Here is a 27763-nt window from a genome sequence, read left to right on the forward strand (position 1 = left end):
GAATCCAGAGAAAATACAGTGTTTACATTACATCCTAATGATAACTTCACTGGCCACTCCTCAGATGGCTGTTAGAGATCCTTCCTGGGTCATGGCTGCCTAAAATGCATCCAAACATTCAGTGTCTCCTCCATCTGCATGCAGACACTGAACTTTCCTCATAGAGACTCATTGATTCAATTCATCTCTATGAGGAGATGCTAATTGGCCAGGGCTGTGTTTGAATCATGCTGGCTCTGTCCCTGATCTGCCTCCTTGTCAGTCTCAGCCAATCCTATGGGAAGCATTGTGATTGGATCAGGCCACCACTTCTGATGATGTCAGAGGTCAGAAGAAGTTCACAGGCAGAGGCAGCAGCTGCAGACTTGAATACAAGTAAGATTTTACTATATTTAGGGAGGCAAAGGGAGCGAAGGGGGCTAGATAGTGGTTTTTATACTATAGGGTCAGGAACACATGTTTGTGTTCCTGACCCTATAGTGATCCTTTAAAGAAGTTGGTCATTTTGAGGCATAATTCAAATTACAAGTGAAATACAGAATTTAGCCACTAGATGTCGTCAAAGGATTACTTTTAAAAATTATTTGAACATAAAATGCTAGATAGAATTTCTCTATCAAAAATTCTGCGGATCTTTGCTGAGGTCCTGAGCTGGAGGAAAGAAGCAGGAGTTGTGCTGGGAAGCTGGGAGGGAAGGATTTGTAGCTGGTAGGGAAGGAGCTGGAGATGGGGGTTCCTGGGGTGAAAGAGCTGGAAGGGACCTGGGGCTTTGCTGGGGAGCTGGGAGGAGAAGGAGTTTGAGCTCTGCTAGGGGAGGGAAGGAGGGAGCACTGATGGAAATGGGGTTCTGACTCCACACACTGGTGCAAACAGCCAATCAGAGCTGATTCAACTGCACCACTGCAAGTGGAGTTCTGACAACTCCACCCCCTGGTGCAAACAGCCAATGAGAGCCCAGTATGCAGGCTCGTAGGCTGGCCTGTCTGCTAGCGTTATGTTAGTCCCGCCTATTTGGCGCACTAATGAGCTCCTATAAGAACATCAGGGCACTGACAGTAACAGTAAAGTAGTAACTTCCCATAGAGTTCAATCAGATTTTTTGGGACGTCGTCCAACATTCTAATTAGGTTTTTTTTTGTTTTGTTTTTTACTCTACCTAGCAACAGCTTAGGGGAATAACAAGGGGAACTGAAGTAACTAATATTTAAAGGGACAAAACACATTTTTATCACACAGACACATAGTAAACGAGTTAATTTACAAACAAAAGTTAAATATCCAATTGAAAAAAATAATTACATAGTTTATGTTTAATTTTTTAAACTGGTGCTGCCCATATGGACGCCCCTCCACTGATTGTATCATGTTTCCTTTTCTCTCTATGCTCTCTCTATGCTGACTGCCAGGTACAAACGACAGAGTTTATAACAATGATGGACAAGGAGCCAAGATGGTGGCGCCCAGGTTCAGGATGACAAAGTGCAGATTTATACAGTTCATTTTATTTTTCACACCTCACAAGTGCAGATTTATTACATATAGGGATAAGGAAGCGCAGTATAAAAACTTCTAGAAAATGATAGTGTCTCTTTAATTCCAATTTGCTGTGGTCTAGTTTTATAACAAGATGGGCTGCAGTTAAAAGGTTAATATTTGTTATAAATTCAAACATCTGGTTTTGAGTCAGATGCAAAGACCATATTAATTAATGTTCTAATATTAAGAAACGCATGCATGTTGGACTAATTCTATATGTTCGTCATTATTTCAAGCTAGTACGGTACAGGAAATACAGGTAATTGATTATAAGAGATTAATATAAAATATGTTATTGTTTTTTTACTTAATAGAAACATAACCTCTCTCTTACAGCCTTTATAAATGTATGAATTAAAGGGACAAGGCAAGACTGCTTGACTGTAATTATTGTCCTGCTTTTATATAATTCTTGGAATATTTCATCAAAAAATTACCTTTTGTTAAATGTAGCTTACTTTCCTAGTTCTGTGTGTTTAGACACAACATTACCTCTGCTCTGAACAGGAGCTGAATCTTTTTTTTTTATGGTTTTAGTATGCTGATAATTTATATATTATGCCATTAAAGGGACACTATAGTCACCTGAACAACTTTAGCTTAATGAAGCAGTTTTGGTGTATAGAACATGCCCCTGCAGCCTCACTGCTCAATCCTCTGCCATTTAGGAGTTAAATCCCTTTGTTTATGAACCCTAGTCACACCTCCCTGCATGTGACTTGCACAGCCTTCCATAAACACTTCCTGTAAAGAGAGCCCTATTTAGGCTTTCTTTATTGCAAGTTCTGTTTAATTAAGATTTTCTTATCCCCTGCTATGTTAATAGCTTGCTAGACCCTGCAAGAGCCTCCTGTATGTGATTAAAGTTCAATTTAGAGATTGAGATACAATTATATAAGGTAAATTACATCTGTTTGAAAGTGAAACCAGTTTTTTTTTTCATGCAGGCTCTGTCAATCATAGCCAGGGGAGGTGTGGCTAGGGCTGCATAAACAGAAACAAAGTGATTTAACTCCTAAATGACAGTGAATTGAGCAGTGAAATTGCAGGGGAATGATCTATACACTAAAACTGCTTTATTTAGCTAAAGTAATTTAGGGGACTATAGTGTTCCTTTAAGTTTGGGGCGTAAGATGAGTGAATTAGAGACAAAGTGCTGGGAGATTTATTACATTGTTACTAATATTAAAGTGCAGCAATCACGATGGAAACCAGTGACACAAATGTCTGATGATACCATTATTTTCCATGGAGATTACTCAACTTTTAGAATTTAGCAAATATTCTTCTCTTTACTGATGAATCACCAGTTAGATCGTATACTATATCCCAAGTGGTGCAGTCACCATGAAAACCTGGAGCAGAAACTTTATTGGACCCACTATTAGCACTTTGTTCCAGAATTGTTCTTTATCAATAACTCCCATTGTTTATACCAATGCAGCCATATATAAATGTAATTGCAGTCTGCAAGAGGTTAAATTTAACAACTTAATTTATAAAAAAAAAGAAATTGAAAAGTTACAGCTCTGTAAAATTTCAAATTCTGGTTGATCTAAATAATATTTTACTATAAATTTTAATTTTACAATCATTTATACTGTGCATAAACTGAATTATAAAACATTATGGGTTTGTGTGTGTGTGTGTGTGTATGGAATGCACTGTGAAATGTAACAAAGAATGCATTCTAAAAAGCATCAACCATTGTATTCAGAGAGCACTAGATAACGTGAGCATACAATGGTAAACGTCTGCTCTGTAGTTAATTTCTTGAGAGCTGAAAATAAAATTGCAAATATTTAGGACAACATAAACCAATGGGAAAATATCCAGAACAGAAGCTTTGGAGAACTTGTCTGTTCTTGTTCGAAAATCCATATATTCATTGGTTACTGAACCAATATCTATTTCTCTTTCACTAACCAAAAACGTACATGGCTTTATTTGATTTTTTTCTCAATATACGTGTGTGTGTATATACCTATATATATATTATAGAATGTATTGTATGCATTTTTAAATTTCGTGACAATTTATCTAGTGCTGTAACTGTTACAAAATATTAGCTTGAGGTGTATAAGGAGATGGGTCCGATGTCTTGCCATGAACCTGTCATGGTTTGTGGAATTTCTTGGATAATTTGCTTAGTGTCATTTGCCTCTGGCGTTGTGCTTGGTGATGTTTGCTTGTTTAATTTGTCCTGAAAGATCTCTCTAGTGCAGCTTTGTGACATTAGTCCTGGGTTACTTGCATTGTATTTCTGCAAACGCTTGTTCTTTTTTTTCCCCTCTCACTATTTTTTTCTCTTTATTTATTTTTAGCAAGTTTGTACCTAATGTTTCCATTATTCAAATGTTTAACAAATTGATGAAAGGATTTCTCCAACCATTTTTCACATTATTCCCCAATACAAAAATGTTTAAATAGCGTTATTAAATTAAATTAAATTAAATGCTTGGCACACCCCCATCTAATGTCACTTTAGCTGAGCTGAGGCCCAATCAAGGCTTCTCCCAGAGATCTGTGGTGAATTGAAAAGAAAAATACAGATTTCAGTCAAAAATTGCAAATTTGTGTCCCTGCGTGTCCAGGTTAGTGAATAACTCTTGCAGTAAGAGCTGCAGAATTTATTGGCGCTATATAAATAATAATAAAAATAATAATAATAAGTAAGATAGGCACAGGCTTTTCCAGCAAACCTTCTTGAAAATCTTTTTGAATCCCCCCACTGCATCTTCCTGCTCACTCAGCCCATTTGTCAGCTAAAACTAAAATCAGATCTTCCCACCATCTCGAGCATTGATACTATCAGTGTCCATGGTAGGATGTACTCACTGCCCATTTGCTGATACAGTGACACTTGGGAAAGAGGGCAATTTCTGTCACTCACTATGTACCACGCAGTCCCATCATAATATATATATTTATTTGCCCAAGCTAGGTGTTTTAAAAATAACTATTAGATTCTGTGAGCTTTGGAATTGTTTAGTGAGTGAGTGTGCTGGATCTTGTATGTTGTATTAATTGGCCACAGCAGAACTCTATAATGTATGCATGTTCAGGTTTGTGCAACAATCTTGGTTATATTTGATATATTTGGGAGTCCTGGCCAACTCCTAGGTTTGCACCTTTCCCCGTCACAGGTGCCTCATTCCAGGGCCCTATTTAACATTGCCCTGAAAAGAGCACAAAGGACTTCCCAAGTAAGTGGATTAATCTCATAAGAGCAGGCATTAGATTGCTAGAGTAGGACCTGCCAAGAATGGGGTACTTTGACATTGTGGCAGGCATATGCAATGTATGATCATATAGTGTATACTTTGAAGTTTGTGTATAGTGAGTGAGTGTGCTGGGTCTTGTTTGATATATATTGCAGACACAACCGAATTCCTCTGCCAATGACTTAGCAGCAACATGTACCATAAGCTATAGTTCGGCATTTATCTTTTTATGGCTCATAAATTGCTGACACTTCCGAGGAGGCTTTGCTAGGGTCCAGCTTTATCTAGAAATCACTGGCTCCTGGGCCGTAGCACTAGGTAGGAAGAAATACAGTTGTATTCAAATCATGAATGAGCTCATAGAATGCACAGAAATGCTGACTCTTACTTGCAGACACAAGGTTATCTAAACTGGCTTCCTTTTTATATGAATTATTGTGATAGTGAGTCTGGGAACCCAGCCAGCTTTCCCTGGAAATAGGACCTGTATTGGACAGATTTATTTTTACAGTATTTTCCACAGTTGCTAGTAGATGGTTTAAAGAAATTTGCATACATCTCAATGGAAACAGCGTGGCTTTTTTTTGGGGGGGGGGGGGGGGGGGGTGGGAGGAGGAGGGGATATGACTTCACTGATATATTATAAGTGTCACCATGAGCTATTAAAACTCATTTTCTTCTAAGGTGCTGTATAACTGAATGCGTGCTCAAATATTCTTTCCAATGTATCATATATGCATCCTTCCGGAATCATGGAGGCCACAGTAATTAAAATTAGATGCCAGGCCTGGCTATTATGCCAGGCTATTAGGTGCCTTAATAGCCTGGCATATCCTATAAATAGTAAAGAAAGTTGCATGGGAGAGCATGTAAGCAAATAATTCAATATTGGAAGGTATGAAAGTCAGACGGGAGGGCTGGCGGTAAAAGGAGGTCTGATAGTTACTCAACACATTTAAGTGCAGTTACTGGTGGAGCCAGGACCATAAAGACTAGACGTGTGAGCCACAAATACATGCTCATTGAGCTGACAAACCACTAGCCAGTCAACCAATCAGGTCTGCACATGGTCAGAGTGCTGCAGAATCTTTCTCACATGTGAGAGCAATCAGCCAATCAGGGCTGCGCATGCACAGAGTGCTGTGGAATCTTTCTCACATGTGAGAGCAATCAGCCAATCAGGGCTGCGCATGCACAGAGTGCTGTGGAATCTTTCTCACATGTGAGAGCAATCAGCCAATCAGGGCTGCGCGTGCACAGAGTGCTATGGAATCTTTCTCACATGTGAGAGCAATCAGCCAATCAGGGCTGCGCGTGCACAGAGTGCTATGGAATCTTTCTCACATGTGAGAGCAATCAGCCAATCAGGGCTGCGCGTGCACAGAGTGCTATGGAATCTTTCTCACTGGCAAAAATGTACGGCAATAATTTATAATAATAATTATGCTAATGATGACGAGCTTGTGCTGTGTTTTATGCTGACGTCAGAATATAATCTATGAGTTTTAAGTCAGGACTGTCCCACTGGATTTGGGATATTGGTACATATTTACCTACTTACATAGATTGAAAAAATTTGTATCCTCTCTACAGTCTGTCTAATAAAGTTACAGTGTTTCACTGTCTATGTTAGGATACATTTGTATCGAGTGTTTCCAGTATATGCTTTTCCTGTAGAGATGTGTGGTATCTTTTGATATACCTATTGATATCTTTTTGTATCAATCAGTGTTCTTTTCTAAATACCAGGCTGATTGGCGAGCTCTCCTTTTCTTCTTTTTAAGGGGGAGCTAACCAATCTACATTTCTCTCTGTTATTTTTATGTATATACTAGGGTTCAAGCCCGCATTCAGGTGGAACTGGAACCACCACCCTGACCTCTCACCCTACCCTCTGATCCATAAGTTTACGGACCAGAGACGACGGGTTTCATAGCTTTACTACTTAGATTGAAAAAAGACTCAAGATCAGCCTTTCACCATGTTCACTCCATTCGCTCCTTACATGCTCACAGAACCCATGAGACGCCTAAAGAATGATTTACAACAGAGATATATACATTCACAAAATAAGTTGCAGGCTTTTGCATTAATAATAACCTTACCCTATAACATTATAAACCCCGTATGATATTCTAAAATTAACAGCTACTGAATAGTAAAAATGACTAACTCAAAGTAAGACACTAAATATAAATGTGATATATAAATAAATCCTCTGCTCTCTGGCTCAGCAGTGGGTGCACCTCTGTGACATCAATGTGTTCTGTCCATATATTGGACATTGTCAAGATGTGAATCGAATTGCTGTATGTCATGTCTTGGTAAGTTATTGGATCTGCTAAGTCCCCGGCCTGCATCTGGGACATGATATTTAATAGTCTAAATGGGAGATGTTACTGATTATTTTGCATATTGCCCACCTGTGGGTTCAGTATAGTATGTGTTTTTTGTATGGACAGGTTAGTGGCCAAGTGGTTTTATCTGTTGAATTTTTTTCCCTAGGGGTTTACTCCGTAAGTTCCTGATTGGGGCGGTGCAAATAGCTTGTAATAACTAATAATAAGTGTTTGTTTATGATGCTTGCTTGTTAATTACTAAAGATTTTAAATTAAATGTATATTCCTAGCACAGGCCAGATTTATACAAAATATAAATAAATATTAACATTCTAAAATGTAAACATTAATATATCAAGTATAATGGATATTCAACAATTAGCGCAAACTGCAGATCAATATATGGTGAATGTTCAATGGATTGACAAAAATGATGAAACATGTATAAATGATTAATGATCCAAATGTAGGCAAAAAACAAACAAACTGGTTGAGTGCATCAACTATGTCACAAACAGGGAGAAAAATTCCCCTTTTCACTCCAAAGTTGCAATCACATTTCGCCTTGAAACAACAAGCTGTTAATACGAATATACAACTAGTTATTCTAACCATATTTAGAAAGGTTAGTAAGTCAATACATATGGGAATTCGTTACATTTGTTACATTTGCAAGCTTGCTGCCTGGTTGGCAAACTTTGGCAATGACTTGCATGGTCAGCATCTGGTTGTCCTTGTTCTGTAGTAATGCTTTCCTTGTGTCCACAATTAGCAACTGTATCCAGGCAGGTACAATTATAACTGTAACGGATCACCTGGCACCCCGACTGGGTACCTCCGTTAAAGGATGCTCCTAGCGCTTCCTGAGGACTCCAAACACTCTGGCAGACACCACAATCACCGAATCCGAGAAGCATATGAATCCTCTCAAGCCTCTGAATGCTGTAGACCGTTGAATAGGAACCATACGAATAGGCTTACACTCCTAGCAGTCAACTGGAACAGCATGCAATAAATCCTTCCCCCAATAATGAGACGACACTTCACTTTGAGGGTAAAACAGGAACTCTGGACTGGCTCATCCAGCCTGGCTTTTATTACACTTGTACACTTACAGGCCACACCCAGGGGGAGGCACAAAATGACCAATCACATACATGGTTCAACCCACACATCCCCTCCCCTCAGATAACAGTAAACCCAATTATACGGTACACATTTTTAGCCAAGTTCTGGATGTACCCCAAAAACAGGGGGTACACCTTTAAATCCAGCATCGCTGGATAGCCCTTATTCAGGGGGACAACATATCCAAAAATCAGTTCATTCGGATAAACGGTTCGGGAGATATGGGGTTCCAAAGATTTGACCGACTGCATGGGTAAAGTATCCGAAAACAGTTCCATGCATTTTGGCCCTGCGGTCGGTCACAGACAAGGGAATGAAAACAGGCGAATTGCCTGTGTTATAGAGCCTGGAGAGGGTTTGAATGAATTCCCTTGTTTGTGGGGTTCTTTCTACCGAACGGCGGGCCATTCGGTAGTTTCTATACGAATTTCTGGAAGTATGGAGGTCTCAGCGGTGTTTGCCTAGTCGAGTGTCCGATTTTAGTTCCAGACACTCGACGGCAAAACACCGCTGTTCGGGAGTTTAAGATGGCCGCCGCCACGTGTTCGTTTCCCGAATGGCGGCCACCCAGAGGACAAAGAAGACATTACACTGATTGTCAATTACCTGTTTGCAACATTGTTGCAAACGGTAATTGGAGGCACACTTATTCCTGGGTTGTCTGGTTGTTCGGTAGTTTCACTCAATATACTGAATGGAGTGATTCTACCGAACAATCAGATGAATGCTGCATACATATAACCCAGGTTAACTGAACACATAAATGCATACATGATATTAAAGGACTAAAGGCAGTATTACTGTAATATGCTCCACAGTCTTAAAGGGACAGTAGTCCCAAAAGTCCCAATATGTCCACCGATGCTTTTAAAAGGGCCAGCAGCAGCAATATAAAGTACAATATGCCCCAAATAACCCAGGGCCATAGTCAGCAGGTAGGAGGCTAGCAAACAGGCTTCTCCAGGGCCCAGTGGCGAGGTTGGTTTCGCCACAATAACAGCACCTATGAAAACGTATTCTGTAATGGACTTTCAATTTGCTGATCTCTCAAGAGGTAACGATATCATGCTGTATTGTGATTGTTATGATTGTGGAATATTTACCTCTAGAAGTTAATAGGGAGGGCGGGCTGAAGTTTGTAAATTGCACAAAACACTTGAATACTTTTTTAACGTCATCTCAATAGAGTCTTTCTGCACATAGTTCATTCTATTTTTGTTACACTAAAGGAGTTGGTCTTTTTTATTCCCTTTTGGGAAGGAGTGAATTGAATTTATGATTATTCATTTGCTTGGGTTAAGCCCGAATACCCAAATAAAAGGGGTGGGTAGTGTCAGTTATCCTAACACAGATATTTTTCTGTATAATAAATTGTCTGTACGTATTGACCCATGTATTTGTCTAGAATGCACCTGAATTTTAATATTGATTACGCTTTTATTAATTCCATTTCATACTGTGTAGAAAGGACACTTCTATTTTTATACATGTATATTTATTTGGGTTTTTCTAAAAAAACAAACTCCTGATACTTAATAGTATTAAACTGGATTAACACAGAAGGGAAGGCACACCATTCAGGAGTGATGTGTTTCTAGACAAGGCCATATGGCAGACCTGTCTGTTCTAGTCCGCTAGTTATGTTCTTTTTCTAATGACTTGTATATTGATGAGAAACAGATTAGAATACCGAGTACTCTTTACAACATACCGGGAGTAACAAAGAGATATAATTCAAGACTTGATCATCCAAAGAGCCAGGAAGGGGAGCTCCTTAAAACATAACATATGGATACCAATGTTATATTTATACCAGGAAGAATACATTGAGATTTCTCTCGTTTTCAAGTATGTGCTGGGTCCACAAACATTGCATTGTGAAAATATGCTACAACAAAAATACAAAATAATATTACACACTCAATTTCCAGAAACCACAGGGTGCTTTAACTGAAGCAGGACAAGCAAATCCTTTGTATCAGATATATCCAAACAGAGGCTTCAGGCACTCACAGTGTACACAAGCAAAGTAGTTTTATTGGATCATAATGCAAAAAGCAACGCATTGACCCGAACTTGACAAAGATCTTTGTTTATTTTGTTCAAAACGCTCTTTGCATTTACAGGCACACTAAAGGAATGACTCAGAGATAAACACTCAAAGACACAGAAATATACTGATACACACTACCAGACAGACAGACACACACACACACACACACACACACAGATACTGACTGCCAGACACACATACTTACGTACACACACAAACACACAATGCCACACCATGCACACATTCCTAAACACAATGCCACAACACACAGATACGCAAATACATACATACTGCCAGGTGCACGCACAAACACGCTCACATGTATGTGAGGTCCACAATGCTGTCTGTTTAGAAGAGATACCTATATCTCCTCAACTGGACCACATATCCCTACAAGGTCTCATGTAGACCCTAGGGCGCAGCCAGGCCCTTTAGGCCTTTTACAGGCTGTAAAACTCTGATCCTGCCCTAAATCCAGATATCTCTTCAGCTTCTATCTATTTGAGCAATTTTTGCCTTAATCACTTTAAATTAATAAGCTTAAAGCACATTTAGTGTATCTATGTATAAGGAGATGTAGAGATATTTACCTTCGTACATGTTGACACTTTGTGCCACTTTATACCCCTCCTGCTTTTTAATTTTATACATATTAGTCAGTCTGTCAATATAGGCACTGACCTTTCCTAGCAGTAATTTTCCCTACGTCTTCCTTAACCCAACCTTTACGGACATCTCTTTAACCACAGCACAGGTCAGCTATTTGAAGATTTTTTTTTATTACAATGCTAGGATACTTTTAATTTATTTTGAGAAATGAGTTGAATTTTGTTTGTACGATAACATATCTACCTAACAAGTAGGCTGGTAAAACAACACACTATACAAGTTAATTTATCAATCTCATCTACAGCTGGGAACTAGGGTTCGAACCATGAATATTTAATAGTCCAATATACGTTACACTGCGATAGAACAACTAGCAGACACTTTTCTTTTTAATATAACTTGTAAATACTCACATCCCTTTTAGTGTAATAATGTTTTGTAACAGACAGATTCCATCTATCTTGTTACATGAATCAGAAATAAAATATGTAATGTATATACCAAGTAAAAAAAATAGCTTATATGAATAGACGCAATCAGAAGGAACATTCCTTCAATTCTTTATTTTATTTGATTTTTTATACTGTTAGAACATAGACCATTAATCAGTACACAAAGCAGTGATACAGGACACGAAAATGTGTGGGAGGCAGTTCCGTCAAACAATGTTTTCAGCCTTATAATGTAAAACAAGACCTTTTGTCGTTATAGGATACAAGACTGATCCTTTTCAAGCATTTATGTTTGTCGGATCTATGTAAAATCTGGATATAAATTGGAGAGATTTACTGAAACTTGTTAGCGGCAATGCTATATATATAAAGGATAGAAACCCAGTCTTTCCAATTTCAGGTTGGAGATAACTCTCCCTTTTTAACACCTAAAAATACAGATAGAAAAATGAAAAGAATTACCAAGCAGATACTCTTTCTTGGATTTTTTGTTGTTGCAACTTTTTGAGATTTCTCATCTAATTATGGTCCTCCCATTGTTAGGAGTGCCGTGACTATCACATAAATGTCTGCCCAAATACAGTTCGTCGACATGTAGTTCAGAGATCACAGGTAGTATTATTCATAAAATACATGAATGAAACTACTTGTTTAATGCATCCGTTTAGTGAATGGAACTATTTGGAGCATTCTATGTTCATGGCTGCAGTACCCATGTCTCACAGCAAACTACAAGAGAACCCATCCAAGTCACTATAAAAGAGCCCAAGGCATGTGCACACGTATAGCATCCAATGGCCCATTGTAGAATTCAGAACACTAGGACCCAGTTAATACCTCCAAATTTACAATTTTCTCCAATAATCTTTCCAATTATGACTGGTTGAACTTGACCTCAAGAGTTTAATATAAAACGGAGTTCACTTTTATTTGTTCCAGGAGCCTCCTCTCCAGACATGGAGTCCAACTATGGTGGCGGTCTGTTAGACATTGTGAAAGGGGGAGCGGGCCGTCTCTTCAGCAACTTGAAGGACAACTTGAAGGACACCTTAAAGGACACGTCTACTAAAGTCATGCAGTCCGTTGCCAGGTAAACCTAATGCTGGATCCAGTTCCCAAAGACTAGGGATACTGAACAGAATGTTATGGCTATCTCAGCGGTTCTCAATCCAGTCCTCACGCCAATCATCATGGATTCATGCATTTCACAGTTCTATTACAATGTGGACACAACCTGGACAGTTGGTGTGCATAGAGGCCTGGGTTTGGGAACCACTGGGATGCCTGACAAACGACTTGCAACATTTGACGCTACATAAATAACCGAACATAACTCACTGCAGTGACTAAACCTTATCTAGTGGTAAATGAAAATGGACTATTTGCATTGCACTTCTTTCTGAGCTAGGTTATCATGTGATTGTCATTAGAGTTTCTGTAAAGAAATCCTGACTTATTGAAAGATTTTTAAAAAGTACTTACTAAAAATCTAAACATTACTTATTTTGTATAATAATTATGATGGCTTTTTTTTTGTAGTTATACAAAAGGAGAGCTGGACATTTCATATATTACCTCAAGGATTATAGGTAAGCGACTTTATACATTAATTAAGATTTATTTCATTTGATTTTCTTGTTCATCGCTTTCAGTTCCATAATGGTGTACAACCAAAACATGAATAGGTAGCTGTTCTATAATTTTGTCTGTTTGCAGTTTGTTCATTTGACAACAATGTTTGTGTTCCTCCTTCCAGTCATGTCATTCCCAGCAGAAGGTGTTGAACTGGGTTTTCGAAACCATATCGAAGACGTACGTTCGTTTCTAGATTCGAGACATCTAGATCATTACACGGTTTTCAATTTGTCACCGAAGTCATACCGCAGTGCCAAATTTCATAACAGGGTACGTTGCTGATGGGTAAATGTACAAAGAAACTGTAATCTGTTTATTGCTAAAGTTAGGCGGCATCTATCAAAGTCAGAGCCATATTTCTCATAACTGCCTACAGTGCCTGGGATAGATTTCCCATACAGTACCATAGTAACTGCCTACAATGTTAGAAGCCAGATTTTCCCAATTCAGTGTATTGGCAACTACCTACAAGTTAGCAGATGTTTACAAGGTCACAACCAGATTCACATACAGTGAACTAGACAGCTGCTTAACGGATCACTATAGGGTCAGGAACACAAACATGTATTCCTGACCCTATAGTGTTAGCACCACCATCTAGCCCCCCTGGGCCCCTCATGCCTCCGTAAATATAGTAAAAATCTTACTGTATTCAAGCCAGAAGCTGTAAATCTGCATGCTGTTAGACTCAGGAAAAACAAGCAGTCTGCTGACATGTGATAGCCTGATCCAATCACAGTGCTTCCCCATAGGATTGGCTGAGACTGACAAAGAGGCAGATCAGGGGCAGAGCCAGCATGATTCAAACACAGCCCTGGCCAATCAGCATCTCCTCATAGAGATGAATTGAATCAATGAATCTCTATGAGGAAAGTTCAATGTCTGCATGCAGATGGAGGAGATACTGAATCACAGGATGCTCGTGCACAGCAGATCTGAGTGGATGGAGGCATATTATCCCTCCATCAACTCCGAAGTTCCTCTGGTTAACTCTGAGTGACTGCAACTGGAGGTGTTCCTAGCTTTCAATGTAAACACTGTATTTTCTCAGAAAATACAGTGTTTACATTAAAGAGGCTGCAGAGAGCTATAGTTCTCACCTGAACAACCTCATTAAGCTGAAGTTGTTCAGGTGACTATAGTGTCCTGTTTAAGGCCCAGGATTTACATACAGCGAACTAGACAGCTTCCTACATGGTCAGGGTCAGATTTCCCATCCTGTACATTAAGCAACTAGATTCGACTAGATTTCAACCTCCCCACACTGTGCTACCTACAGAGCAGGATATACATACAGTGCAGTTGTGGAATGCATTTATGCTCACGGCAAGATCTCACATATAATACATGAGGATACTACATAGAAGACCAGGATAAGATTTTCCATACAATACACTAGGAAGATTGCTTAAATGGTCAGGAACAGATTTTCTATACATTACACTGATGCCAACAGACAGGGCTAAGTTAGTCATTCCCTGCTCCCTTTCTGCAGAAGTTTAAAGCGTATGATAGGCACCTCTGTCAACAATAGTGGGATAACTAGAATTGATTGTAGGAAGTTAGCTACTCCCTAGGGTAGACAGAGTTCATTGCAGACACTGCAAATCATGGTGATGGCTATAACTACTGGTAGTTCAAAGTGCCTTTTTATTTGTAATTTTCCTGCATATTTTAATGATACACATTAAAAACAGGCATTCTCTCCAGCCTGGTGTGTCTCTTTATGAACTAGATGAAAGCTTAAAGGACCACTATAGTGCCAGAAAAACATACTCGTTTTCCTGGCTCTATAGGGTTCTTGGGTCCCCCTCACTCTCTGGGTCCCCCCCCCTCGCCGGGCTGAAGGGGTTAGTCCCTTACCTTTTTTCCAGCCCCGGGCTCCCTCGGCGCTGGGGACTCTCCTCCTCCTTTCCGGTCATCGGCTGAATGCGCATGCGCGGCAAGAGCCGTGCGCGCATTCAGTCAGTCTCATAGGAAAGCATTCTCAATGCTTTCCTATGGAGGCTGGCGTCTTCTCACTGTGAAAATCAATGAGACAGCCACTAAAGGCTGGATTAACCCTCAGTGTAAACATGGCAGTTTCTCTGAAACTGCTATGTTTACAGCAGAAAGGGTTAATCCTAGAGGGACCTGGCACCCAGACCAGTTCATTAAGCTGAAGTGGTCTGGGTGCCTATAGTGGTCCTTTAATTTCTGGGGAGGAAGGGGGAGGTTTCTTGTAGTTACCTCCCCTTTCTCCCCATCCTGTGTCATAGTGGGTTGAAGAGGTAATGTGCCCATGGACTGCGGGTTCACAAGTAATCATAATAAACATTCTAAAGAACTAGGGAGTTGCCAGGTTTAATTGAATTTTTAGTTATTGTTTGTGACCATGTGAAATATTTCCATTCAGTAAGTCTTCATGCAAGCGAGCGAGAGATCTCTAACATATTTTTTACCCTCTAGGTCTCAGAATGCAGCTGGCCTGTCAGACAAGCTCCAAGTTTGCACAATCTATTTGCTGTTTGCAAAAACATGCACAATTGGTTACAGCAGAACCCCAAAAATGTCTGCGTTATACACTGCATGGTAAGCCAAACCAGTAAAATGCTCTTTTCCCGAGAGGGTGTTGAGTTCATGGGATTGGAATATATCTAACAAAGTGCAAGAGAGCTAAATCTTTTATAGGAAAGCTTAAGTAAAGGGTGAAAATTTGACAAAAGGTGGAGCTCTGCAGTCAACCTTTTTTCAAATCCCAGAAGCCCTCACAAATGACAGCTGTGGGAGTCGGGCTATGTCTATGGAGGATCCAGTTGTCTTGCGGAATCCTTCATAGACCGAAAAAAGCACCTCCTTTACACCCCGTGGCCACCGGACTCATGCCGGATCTGCTGTTTCGGGCAACTTATAGAAAGTACAAGTATGCAAAGACCCCAGAAATGTATGCTTTCCAGATTGAGTTATAGAATCCAATATGGTAATAGATTGTTTGTGTAAGTACACTGGAGATTTTTCATTGAACTAAACTTCGGCATGAAATCTGCAATTCTATGATGATTCACTTAACTAATCAGATTGTAAAAATAAATCAATCTAAAAATGTCAGTTCCTTATTTTTGACTAAAGTTTCCTATTCCCTTAATAGGTCTCCATGCCTCCCAGTTTAGTGAGTAAACCTTCATCATGTAAATGTTTTACGAATACAACCTTCTATTCTCCACTTTACAGGATGGACGCACAGCATCTGCGGTTCTAGTAAGCGCTGTGTTTTGTTTCTGCCATCTCTTCTCGAATCCTATTTCTGCCATTCAGCTCCTTAATGCGAAGCGCCCTGGGATCGGACTCTGGCCCTCACACAGGAGGTGAGAAGCTTTCTTACCATCGGTCATTCTCACGGTTATCATAGTGGACACTAATGGCTAACTTTGGCTCTGCAGATGTCTGTGAACTACATTTCCTGTAATCCTTACATAGATCTGGCCTACACATATCTTTAGTGTCAGGGCATACTTTCGCTGATAGGAGAATCACACACATTTAATATGAGTCTGTTAAGTACTTGAACTTGAAAACATGTTGTGTGCTTAGATGCAAGTCACCCTAGTGCATTTGAGTTGTCTGGCCTGTTTAGCTCAGAACCTATGGCTCCTTGTTCACGAATTAACATGCTCATAGTAAATGTAACCTCTTCTACACACGTGCAGTTTTTAAACACTTGCACGAGTTTGCTGTTTATTAAGTTGGGATCCGTCTCTGCAAAGATCTAATTATTTGTTAGTATATTCCAACCACACCATCAAACTATTTACAGTTATTAATGTGCCTGTCCCTGTTAATGACTTCCTGGGGGGTTTTCCTGCCTGATGAAGGGTACGATCAGGCTACAAACCAATAAAACATGTTATTAAGTAATTGAATCCTGGAGTTAAATGGTTTTTAGTTTAATGCAATTTCTGCTGTATGTTACTGAGGAGTAATTACCTTTTTAGAAATAATGTTTAGGAATCACAGATGGAAAGGTTTGTGTTTATAAATGCTGGCGCCAGTTATCCGTTGGACAGGAGCATCTTTTAATCCAGTATTAACATTTGCTTTCACTCTTTTTTTGGTAGGTACATAGGTTATATCTGTGACCTGGTTTCAGATAAACCCACACAGCCTCACTGCAAACCTATTCTCATCAAATCTGCCACCATCAGTCCTATTCCGTGCTTTAACAAGCAGAGGAATGGGTGCCGTCCTTTCTGCGAGGTTCTTATCGGAGAGACGCGAATATTCAGCACCATGTTGGATTATGAAAGGATGAAGTGAGTTTCAATAGTAATGGTGTGTCTCAATAAATGCCAAACTAGCTAGAAACACAACCATGGGAGTTGGCTGTTTTCTACCCACTTTTTGTTTAGCTACTGTGTTAAACAGACACTCCAGACTCCTAAAGCACCTTAGCTTGCTGACATGCTTTATGTGTGAAGAGTGTGTCCTTTTTTTCCCATTTACAAAAAATAGAAATTGAAACTTTTATAAATGAACCCGGTTACACCCCCTTGATTGTCAATCAGACAACAGGTCCTGTTACTTCCTGGTTTGTTAAGCTCAGTGGATATAAACTCAAGATACAGCAATAGAGCAGAGCACCTGCCTTGCAAAGAATTCCCATTGAACTGCATTTGGAAGTCTGTGATTGGACAGACACAGAAAGTCTGGGTGGGGTTAGATGGGCAGGACTTACAAAGGCTGCAGACAAGAGATATGCACCCTTTTAACCCCTTAAGGACACATGACATGTGTGACATGTCACGATTCCCTTTTATTCCAGAAGTTTGGTCCTTAAGGGGTTAAATCTGTTTTTAGATATACTCCCAATTAAAAAATACATAATTAAATGCATGCATGGATTAATTTGGGGTATATCTACTAAACCCTGATTTTTATTCTTGGGAGGCAGTGAAGTGTCCCTTTAATTTAGTAACTTTGACGCAGTTTTACTCCTATAAGAAGGCATGAAATGGGAGGTATAGTCTGGCTAGTTTTTAATTGCTCACAGATACTTTGTCAGATTGCAGTATATTTGCAGGACACATATTGATTATCACCCTGTAGGACTCTGCATGAAAAGGACTTCCAGCGGCATGTAGCCATCATAAGCTACAGAAATGACTGTTGAATTATAGGTTAATTATGGCTCTTCGTTACATCCCTACCGTGATTACATACCTACCGTGATTACATACCTACCATGATCAGTCCTGCAGTTTATGAATGCTATATCGTTCGAGAAGCACTTTTCAGACACAGCCTAACAGACATGAAGTAGCCAATGTGCCCACTTAAACTAAAGATGAACAACTAACCCTATTCACACGGCATGCAATAACAAAACACTAACAGTGCTATTCACTAAATGCAAACTGTCGGGAATTCACAAGGGGACTGTGAACATCAGGCATAAATAGATGATTTAGAAAAATTCAGCTGACTGCTCGTCTATTTTACCCTGTCATGTGCAATGCCCCGGCGAATTCCTTTCATTTCACGGTTTAGTGAATAAACCAATCAAGGTTGTATACTAACAGAGGTATTCACTAAGGCCTCATTTTTTTTAGCTTTACAAAAGCTTTTCAAATACTTTATTATTTTTAGATGATGTTTTAAAAATGATTTAATACTATGAAAAATATTAACGTTTTCTAATATTCTGCCATTTCTTTTGTTTTATATAGGATATATTTTTTTATATTTTAATATAAAAATAAAAGTGTACCCAAAAAATTAAATCCTTTGAAAAGCTTATTATACATTATTAAATCAAGGCCCTTAGTGAGGTCTAAAGCCCAAGTGAATTTTAAATTTACGGCCAAAATAAACCTGGATATGTTATCTGTGTTTTCAGGTGAGCTAATGTGGTCTACAATTTGAAACCCACGTTGGTTTCCCAGCAATCCACACTTTAGGGATAAGGTCTATCAGTGAATTTCAAATTTAAGGCCAAAGTAGCTGAGCTGGCAGCATAGCTGACATAGAGAATGTTTCCATTTCAGTATGTTGGCTTTCATATTGAAATTCACTCTACATTCTCTCTTAGTGAATAACCCTGCCTGTGAATACTCTGCCATGCTGCACGGGTACTAAATATATATACATAATATGTTAGGTATAATATATATAATAGGCATAATGATGAAGGTGGTATAAGGGAGATAATGGCATCTTGGACTTCTCGAGACATATTAAAAGGAAGTAAATAATGAACGTTCTCCATTTTGCAAGGGAATATCGTGTTCAGGACGGGAAGGTTGTTATTCCTTTGGGGGTCACTGTTCACGGGGATGTCGTAGTATCGGTGTTCCACATGAGATCCACTATTGGGGGAAGACTTCAAGCAAAAGTAAGTGACTTCACGAGGCAAATCAGTGACTCCAGAAACAAACTGATATTTTTTTTTTCAGCCACATTTTGCAATTCGGTTTTGGCTTCATCACAATTCACTGTTTAGTAAAACCCCTAAAGTCTCCCACGAGTCAGATAAGGTTTTTTTTTTTTTTTTTGGCAGAGGAGAAGTTACATATGGATCGATTTGGGGATCTTTACTGCTCTAAACACATTTTACTGTAATTTAAACTGCTTAACATTAAATGGGTTAATTAATCGCATTTTGTAGTGTCCTTTTCTCAATCAGTCATTATGATCTCTTTACTAAACAGTGATCTGTGGTGGCATGTATCGACATTTGGGATATGGTTGTAACAAATTAAAAATGTTATTAGTAAATCTATAAAATACATGAAAAAAATATTATAAAAAAAATCTGCGGAGAGAAACAGAGCTCAGTTAGCCTGTAGGGGGATCTATGACCACTTAAAATAGACTACTAATATATAGATAAGTACAATGGATAGACCTTCATATAACAGAAACTAGATACAGTTCTATTGTGTTGCCGGTGGCTGGTCCTAAATAGTTAAATCAGAGCTTGCTGATGATAACCATTACAATTCATGCACTTAGCCACATTGTCTCAGAATGTTAAATAAACTGCTATCCAAACAGTAACAATCTATAGTGAAACAAAGTAGCTACAAATCGTATTGCTTAGCCTTGAGTATAATCCATAAATTTGGATCCTTGGAAATATGCTTCATGCATGTTAGCTTTAAGGTGGTAATACTGAGGTAAAACTCCTAAATAAAAAGAAGCCATGCTGCCAACAATGTTTCTCACAGATTGATTAAAGCTTGCTGTTAGTACATATTCCCATAGGTGAAGTAGTCACACTTTAAATGCTAAATATAATATTGTATAGATCGTAACCTGTCTATAATAGAGCAGATACTAGCCAGCCATAGAGCGTATTGCTAAACCCTGAGCACATTCTGCTATAACGTCCTCACGAGCATGCTAAAGGTATGCTGTCAGACAAAAATCCTTGCTGTAATAGCCCTAAATCGCAGGAGGCTAACTGCTTACTAATAAGCCCCCATGTAGATGAAATAGCTCTTAGTGAGCCAGGTCCGGCTTCCTCTCCCTCCCAGAGTCACCCCAAATAGTGAAGAAATAAAAAGTGCTGTGCAGTTAAAAAAAATCATACTGAAAACCGTGTTTCAGCGCTAAACGAGCGCCTTTCTCTGTAGAGAGTTGCAGAGTTAAGTGATTTGTCTGTAGAGAGTTGCAGAGATCAGCAATCTGTCTGTAGAGAGTTGCAGAGATCAGCAATCTGTCTGTAGAGAGTTGCAGAGTTCAGCGATCTGTCTGTAGGGAGTTGCAGAGTTCAGCGATCTGTCTGTAGGGAGTTGCAGACTTCGGTGCTCTGTCTGTAGGGAGTTGCAGACTTCGGTGCTCTGTCTGTAGGGAGTTGCAGACTTCGGTGCTCTGTCTGTAGGGAGTTGCAGACTTCGGTGCTCTGTCTGTAGGGAGTTGCAGACTTCGGTGCTCTGTCTGTAGGGAGTTGCAGACTTCGGTGCTCTGTCTGTAGGGAGTTGCAGACTTCGGTGCTCTGTCTGTAGGGAGTTGCAGACTTCGGTGCTCTGTCTGTAGGGAGTTGCAGACTTCGGTGATCTGTCTGTAGAGAGTTGCAGAGTTCAGTGATCTGTCTGTAGGGAGTTGCAGAGTTCGGTGATCTGTCTGTAGGGAGTTGCAGAGTTCGGTGATCTGTCTGTAGGGAGTTGCAGAGTTCAGTGATCTGTCTGTAGGGAGTTGCAGAGTTCAGTGATCTGTCTGTAGGGAGTTGCAGAGTTCAGTGATCTGTCTGTAGGGAGTTGCAGAGTTCAGTGATCTGTCTGTAGGGAGTTGCAGAGTTCAGTGATCTGTCTGTAGGGAGTTGCAGAGTTCAGTGATCTGTCTCTAGGGAGTTGCAGAGTTCAGTGATCTGTCTCTAGGGAGTTGCAGAGTTCAGCGATCTGTCTGTAGGGAGTTGCAGAGTTCAGTGATCTGTCTGTAGGGAGTTGCAGAGTTCAGTGATCTGTCTGTAGGAAGTTGCAGAGTTCAGTGATCTGTCTGTAGAGACTTGCAGAGTTCAGTACATGGATAGTAGCAGGGTGCAATATTTAGCGTATGTAGAACTCTGGATTTCGGTGTTTAGTATACTAAGCTGCCATCTTCAATGCTTTTTCTTAGCAGAGCTGCATACTTTGGAATTATTTGTCACGATGGAGGGCCTATCTTTGTTTAGTGTATTGATAGCTTCAGGCTTCAATGCCTGGTCAATAATATGCTGCAGGGTTCAGTATTTGAAGGGCCTAATACAGTATAGTATACTAATATGAGCTGAGACAGACTCTTTATATAGATAAACCAGACTTGCTTTTAGATTAGTAATTCATTCTTCGTTACATTACAGAATAAAGCATACTTTAAACAAGTACAGAGAAAATGCAATGCAAATGTACCACAAATTGATATTGTTTTTATGCTGTTACATTGTCTTTAAAATGTTTTCGATTTTTTTCCATCTCAGATGTCAAATACTCAGATATTACAGATTCAGTTTCATACTGGGTTTATAGCTTTGGGGACAACAGCATTGAAATTCACAAAGTGAGTATTCTAAATAAAACTATTAGCACTGCATTTAGCTGTGAGTTCTAGATACAACAGGTTATTTACTAAACTCTGACTTTTAGAGAATTACATTGTGAATGCCAAAGTTTGAGATAAAATAGTGGTTTTGGAAAAAAAAATCTCTAATTCCACTCCAGCCACAGCTTGGCTATGTTAGCTTCAGTTTGGCCATTAACATCTTAATTACCTGCAATTTAGAGTCCAGCGAATATCCCTAATAGTTGTTCTAAAAACACAAACATGTATGAAAACCCCTGGGTTAAATCTATTGTCTAGACCAGGGATAGGCAACCTTTGGCTCTACAGATGTTTTGGACTACACCTCCCATGATGCTTTGCCAGCATTATGTGTGTAAGAGCATTATGGGGGATGTAGTCCACAACATCTGGAGAGCCGAAGGTTGTCTATCCCTGGTCTAGACTCTAGAGAATAAAGTTAAATCTAGGTAGACATGATGGGTTGAATGTTATGTCTCTAGGGAGATGTGCAGGGTTTAAAGGGACTCTATAGGCTCCTAGATCACATGATCAGAATGCTGTGACTGTCACGTCCCTGTCTTTTTAACCCTTTAACTAAACACATTCCCGTTTTCATCAGAGGGTTAAATATCCACTAAACTGCCTCCAGGAGCAGTGACCTTTATCTCTGTATGTGTAGCATTTCCAAATGGGACTCTGCATATACAGACTGCAAGCACCATGACTACTGAAAAACAGTGAAGTGGCCATGGTGTTTGGAATAACCCTTTAAAGACTACTAAACTATTTCAAATATATCCTAACAGACCGCTTATGGTCCTCTGACAGATATACTTTAAATACTTGTTTTTTTTTTTATAATTTTTAATGAGATTACAATTGTCTTATAACCTGAAAATATATGAATAATAAATAACTACACATTTATTGCTGATTTTAAGGCCTGAGCTTGATGCCTGTGACTCTCCAGAGAAATATCCACAGCTGTTTCATGTGATGCTGGACATTGAAATTGAAGCCACGGACAGACAGACAGACCTTACTCCCCCCTGGGAAAATTTTGCATCAAAAGACGTAAATCCTAGCATTTTATTTTCTTCTCAGCAGGAACAGCAAGATGCCCACACAATCGGCAGTGAGTACTGTGTTATTTATTTATCACGCCTTACCCCTTTTATTACATCGCACAATACGTTTATTGTTTTTGATACTTTGTATTTTTGTATATCACAGGTAAAGCTCCTGTAGAACAACATCAAGACAACATTAGAACTGTCGGGCAGACCACATTTTTCTCCTCTTTGAGCTGGCAAGGTACAGTTCTCATAGATTTGTAAGCACACACATTATTTATCAGTAAATGGGATAGAGATGCTTTACATAGCTGTGCACAGATACAAACAATGGTTCTTATAGGTCAGATTCCATGATGCTATTTTAATGGGTCCTCTCTGATCTTGGATCTCATATATCGCATTCATCCAGAACCCAGTGGTCACAATAAGTTATCTGTTTTACCATCACTGTCTTCCTCAGTGTGACTGAGATTTTTTCACAACTGTCCGTGAAACTCATCTTTTTAAGAAAGTCTCGTCCCATCCCTCCTCATAGAACCTGTGCTTCCACACTATGCTTCAATTTCTAAACTTCCACGTTAATCTCTGCGGCACCTTAATATATATATATATATATATATATATATATATATATACATACATATACAATTGGGGCAAAAAGACTCCAGGAAGGATTTCTTCCTCCTCCGTTAGCTCCACAGAGCTAAGGGAAGTAGCAGGAGCGCTTTGTCTCTTCTCCCCTATTCAATGAGCTGTACTACAGACCATTGAGAAGCATAGGAATACAGCAATTGTGTGTGCCCACATACTCATGGCTCCATCACAGAGGCTTCTCAATGAGAAGGAGTCCATGCTTCCTCTCCACGCCAGGGACTGCAGGGATTGTACGTCCAACCCCTCTGCTCCTCCCCAGTGACCTAGTAAGGAGCATGTGACTGTCTGTGGGACTGTGTGCATGTGGCTGTATGTGACTGTCTGTGGGACTGTGTGCATGGGGCTGTATGTGACTGTCGGTGGGACTGTGTGTTTGTAACTGTATGTGACTCTCTGTGCGACTGTGTTTATGTGACTTTGTGTGACTGTGTGTCTTGGTATGCATGTGTGATTTTGTTGTGACAGTCTATCCATGTGTTTGTGTGACTGTGTGTGTCCTTGTTTGTATGTGACTGAATGTATGATTGATTGTATGACTGTATGTATATTTGCAACTATGTAGGTATGTGTGGGGGAAAAAGGGTAAGAGGATTAAGAGGTACAAACAGTGTGGGGTTAAGAGACACAATGAGTCAGGTGGTTTAAGATACACACTATTTGGAAGGGGGGGCTAGAAGGAGCACACAATGGTCAGGAGATAGACACAAAGGGAGCTACACTGAAAAGAATATAAACTGAAGTGAAGCAAGATACAAGAACACTAGAGGAACAAGGACACCAGGAGATCACAAGGGGGAGTATTCTAATGTAAGTAACACTAGAGTATAGGAAATACAAATATGCCAATGGATAAAGGGGCATTATTACATTGTCTACAATGAAAGTCCTGGGCCAATTTGCCTTTTCATTTACATTCTGCACACACCATTATTTTACTCTTACAGACCAGAAGTCAGACAAGACTGGGTCCCATCCTGTCCCAGAAGACCGGGCTGCACTAGTACACGAGGAAAGTGAGCAGTCAGATGATGAACTCCTGTCCCTCTCCAGCCAGCACAGCAACACAAGTGGCGAGAAGCTTCACGGGACCCCAAAGCACAAAAAAACGGACCCACCGGCTCCTCCTGCACCTCCTGAGGATGTAGATCTCCTATTTCTGGATGGAAGTACTGTGAGTGGCACTCCTCCACCTGCTCCTCCATCTCAGCCCAAACCTCCTCCTTCAAACTCGGACTTGCTGAACGATATATTTGGGGGGGTGCCTCAGGGAGTTGGGGAGACTCTGATACAATCCGAAGGAGTAGGCTCTGTGCACTCCACTCCACGTAGGTCTGCAGCGTCACTGTCACCGTCCCAGTCACCGAGAATTGGAGAAGGTAATTTGGAAATTTCTATAATTTCACTCATGCTTTATATATACGTTGAAATGTAACTATACATGTATGTGTTAGTTATATGTGTGTTTAGGTGAGAAATGCAAATATATGGGGTATCTGAAAAACCTATTTTTTTACCTGGAATTAACTAAAAACCTAATTTTACAGAGAGAGTCTAGGGGTAACAGAACTATGACCCAGTTTTATACAGCGCAGTCATGGATACCTGCTTATACCAGTTCAAATAACATTCAGTACACAGGATCTACTTAGACATCATCACCACACATCATTAGCCAGAATTCCTGCCTCCTGAGGTACTAAGATGGTATACAGCTAGTACGGTGCACTTCATTTACCGTACTGGCTATACTACTCATTAATATGCGTGTATTAACATAGTTACTAGACGTTGTCCAATGAGTAACAGGTACTCAGTATGTGCTATGCAGCTTATGCACAGATATGATTAATCAGGCCATCATTATTCACTCTTAGCCAATCAGATTAGAAAGTGATGAAGAATGCAGAGTTCTTAAATCATTCATACTTTAGCACATATTACATAGATGTGGTTCCGTTTAGTCTATGTGAGTGGATTATTTGACAAATTACTTGCCAAAATAAGGCTGAATGAAATTGGGGAAAACATAACGGAGATTGATTATTTCAATTGTTGTAATTCTTTATTTTAATAATTCATTAAATTTAAAACATAACACGTATACAACAAGATTGATTCAAATTTTACCATGTTAGTCTTAAAAACCAACGGTCTTCAAATATTAACTTTTTTTTTTTTAAGTTTTATTACATTTAAAGCAACACTGTCACTATAGATACTGCCCAGCCGCCAACCTTTCTATAGCACCCCTAGTACTATTTAGTGACCCTAGGACAGATGCCACTTACCTCATGTAGTGACAGTCCTGCGGAGTCTCAATTCACTGCACGGCATCTTGGCTTCTCCAAGATGGAGGTTGCCTACTTAGGTCCTGCATGACAAATCACGCGCATGCTGGTAAGGTCCTCGAAGGGGGTTTTATTAGCACTGTGTTGACTCTCGACTGATGCTGCGATGGTCCAGGAATTGACAGACGCCGGTGGGAGGTAAGTACCACATTGGCAGCCAATGACAAAGTTGACAAAGGCTGTGCAGATTGACTAAAGCTCGTTAGCTGTTTGTCAGCTTTTGTCAATCGGCAAGTTGTAGATAAGGAAACATAGTCCCTAAAATAAAAAATAATTATAACTTAAAAAAAAAACAACAAGAATTATAACCTCTAAAAGAAAGAAACGGGGAAGTCCAGGTGGAGATTAAACACATTATTAATAATAAAAAAAAAAAATGACTGAACAACTTTGAACAAAGATAATGATTTAAAAAAATAAAAATCATTTATGTTTTTCGAGTTTTGTTTTACATATTGTTTTGGAGTGTGTGGCACCTTTCAGAAACCATTTGCACCTCACATGGATAAAAGCGCCCCACGCTGACCCAGTTCTTTTTGAAGTGCTTTATGTGTTTAGAATGTTCCTTTAAGGACCAAATGCTACACTTTGCCATTATCACAATCTGCTTCCTGTAGACTTTATGTGAAAATGAAATGTTTCACTTCTTTAAGCTTTGGCAGCTTTTTACAACCCTACAGTCCTTGAGGGAATCCTTCCATTTGGAACAGGAAATATACAGCACAGATTGTAACGACAGAAAATATGATAATTAGAACCACTGGCACTCAAGACCCTAATTCAGTGTCAAACCGATCCAGTGAGATTAAGTGCTTGTGGTGCCTACAGTGTCCCTTTAATATTTTCATATATTGCTATATACACTAGTAGAAGTTCTTGACAAATATCCCATCATAAACAGGTAGAACAGAGTAAAATACAGAGACGTAAAACACAGAGCTGGGCACAATAAGGAGATACTAACTATCCCACACGGCCAGGATCACAGTGATGGATTACACAGAGCTGGATAGACTACAGAGATACCATACAACAGATAGAACGGAGTAAAATACAGAGACGTAACACACAGAGCTGGAGACAATAAGGAGATACTAACTATCCCACACGGCCAGGATCACAGTGATGGATTACCCAGAGCTGCAATACAGAGATCCCCACACATTACATGTCTCTGTATAATAATCCAGCTCTCTCTGTCTAACTCTCGATCTCTAGCTCTCCCTCTTCTAATCTTGATTTCAGTAGGGCCCCTGCTATGACAACTACAGCTTTATAGTGAATGTTGCTGCTTTTATCAAACATGTCAGCTACACAGTGTCTGCAGGGTGATGCAGCAGGATACCGATAGGGTCTTTATTACCTTTCTGCAGTAGTAACATGGAAGTGGCTGACATGGTTAACACAAGTAACTACCATTACAGAATGAAACCAGAATCTGAGTCACAGCCCCAGTCCTGCAGTTTGACGCTTCCAACTAGCCACAGCATGGTGATGGTCGCTGGGCAGCAGAGCTTACACTATGCAATATGCTGTAGGAGTTAATAGTGACAGACCACACAATGCTGTCAGAAATATCTGCAATTTGCACCCCTTTTCCCTTGTTCTCTCTTGGCTTCCCTAGCCATTTAAATATGTCTAGAAAGATTTTACCATGTGTCTGGTGGCAGTAAACGGCAGTAAATCTGCTGTGG

At 39.7% G+C, this 27763-nt stretch overlaps 1 protein-coding gene across 2 annotated transcripts in view; it reads left to right on the forward strand.

Annotated features, from left to right (window-relative positions):
- DNAJC6 (DnaJ heat shock protein family (Hsp40) member C6) overlaps positions 1 to 27763 on the forward strand; it is a 72765-nt gene that overhangs the window by 27105 nt on the left and 17897 nt on the right. For both annotated transcript variants that reach the window (XM_063427881.1, XM_063427882.1), the window contains exons 2-12: positions 12281 to 12431; positions 12881 to 12930; positions 13098 to 13246; positions 15425 to 15547; positions 16187 to 16320; positions 17071 to 17265; positions 19226 to 19343; positions 21909 to 21988; positions 22933 to 23126; positions 23225 to 23305; positions 24666 to 25097. In XM_063427881.1, the coding sequence (XP_063283951.1) occupies positions 12281 to 12431; positions 12881 to 12930; positions 13098 to 13246; positions 15425 to 15547; positions 16187 to 16320; positions 17071 to 17265; positions 19226 to 19343; positions 21909 to 21988; positions 22933 to 23126; positions 23225 to 23305; positions 24666 to 25097 (1707 nt within the window). The remainder of the gene's footprint in view (positions 1 to 12280; positions 12432 to 12880; positions 12931 to 13097; positions 13247 to 15424; positions 15548 to 16186; positions 16321 to 17070; positions 17266 to 19225; positions 19344 to 21908; positions 21989 to 22932; positions 23127 to 23224; positions 23306 to 24665; positions 25098 to 27763) is intronic.

Source organism: Pelobates fuscus, chromosome 7 (assembly GCF_036172605.1).
Source record: "Pelobates fuscus isolate aPelFus1 chromosome 7, aPelFus1.pri, whole genome shotgun sequence".
Lineage (NCBI taxonomy): Eukaryota > Metazoa > Chordata > Amphibia > Anura > Pelobatidae > Pelobates > Pelobates fuscus.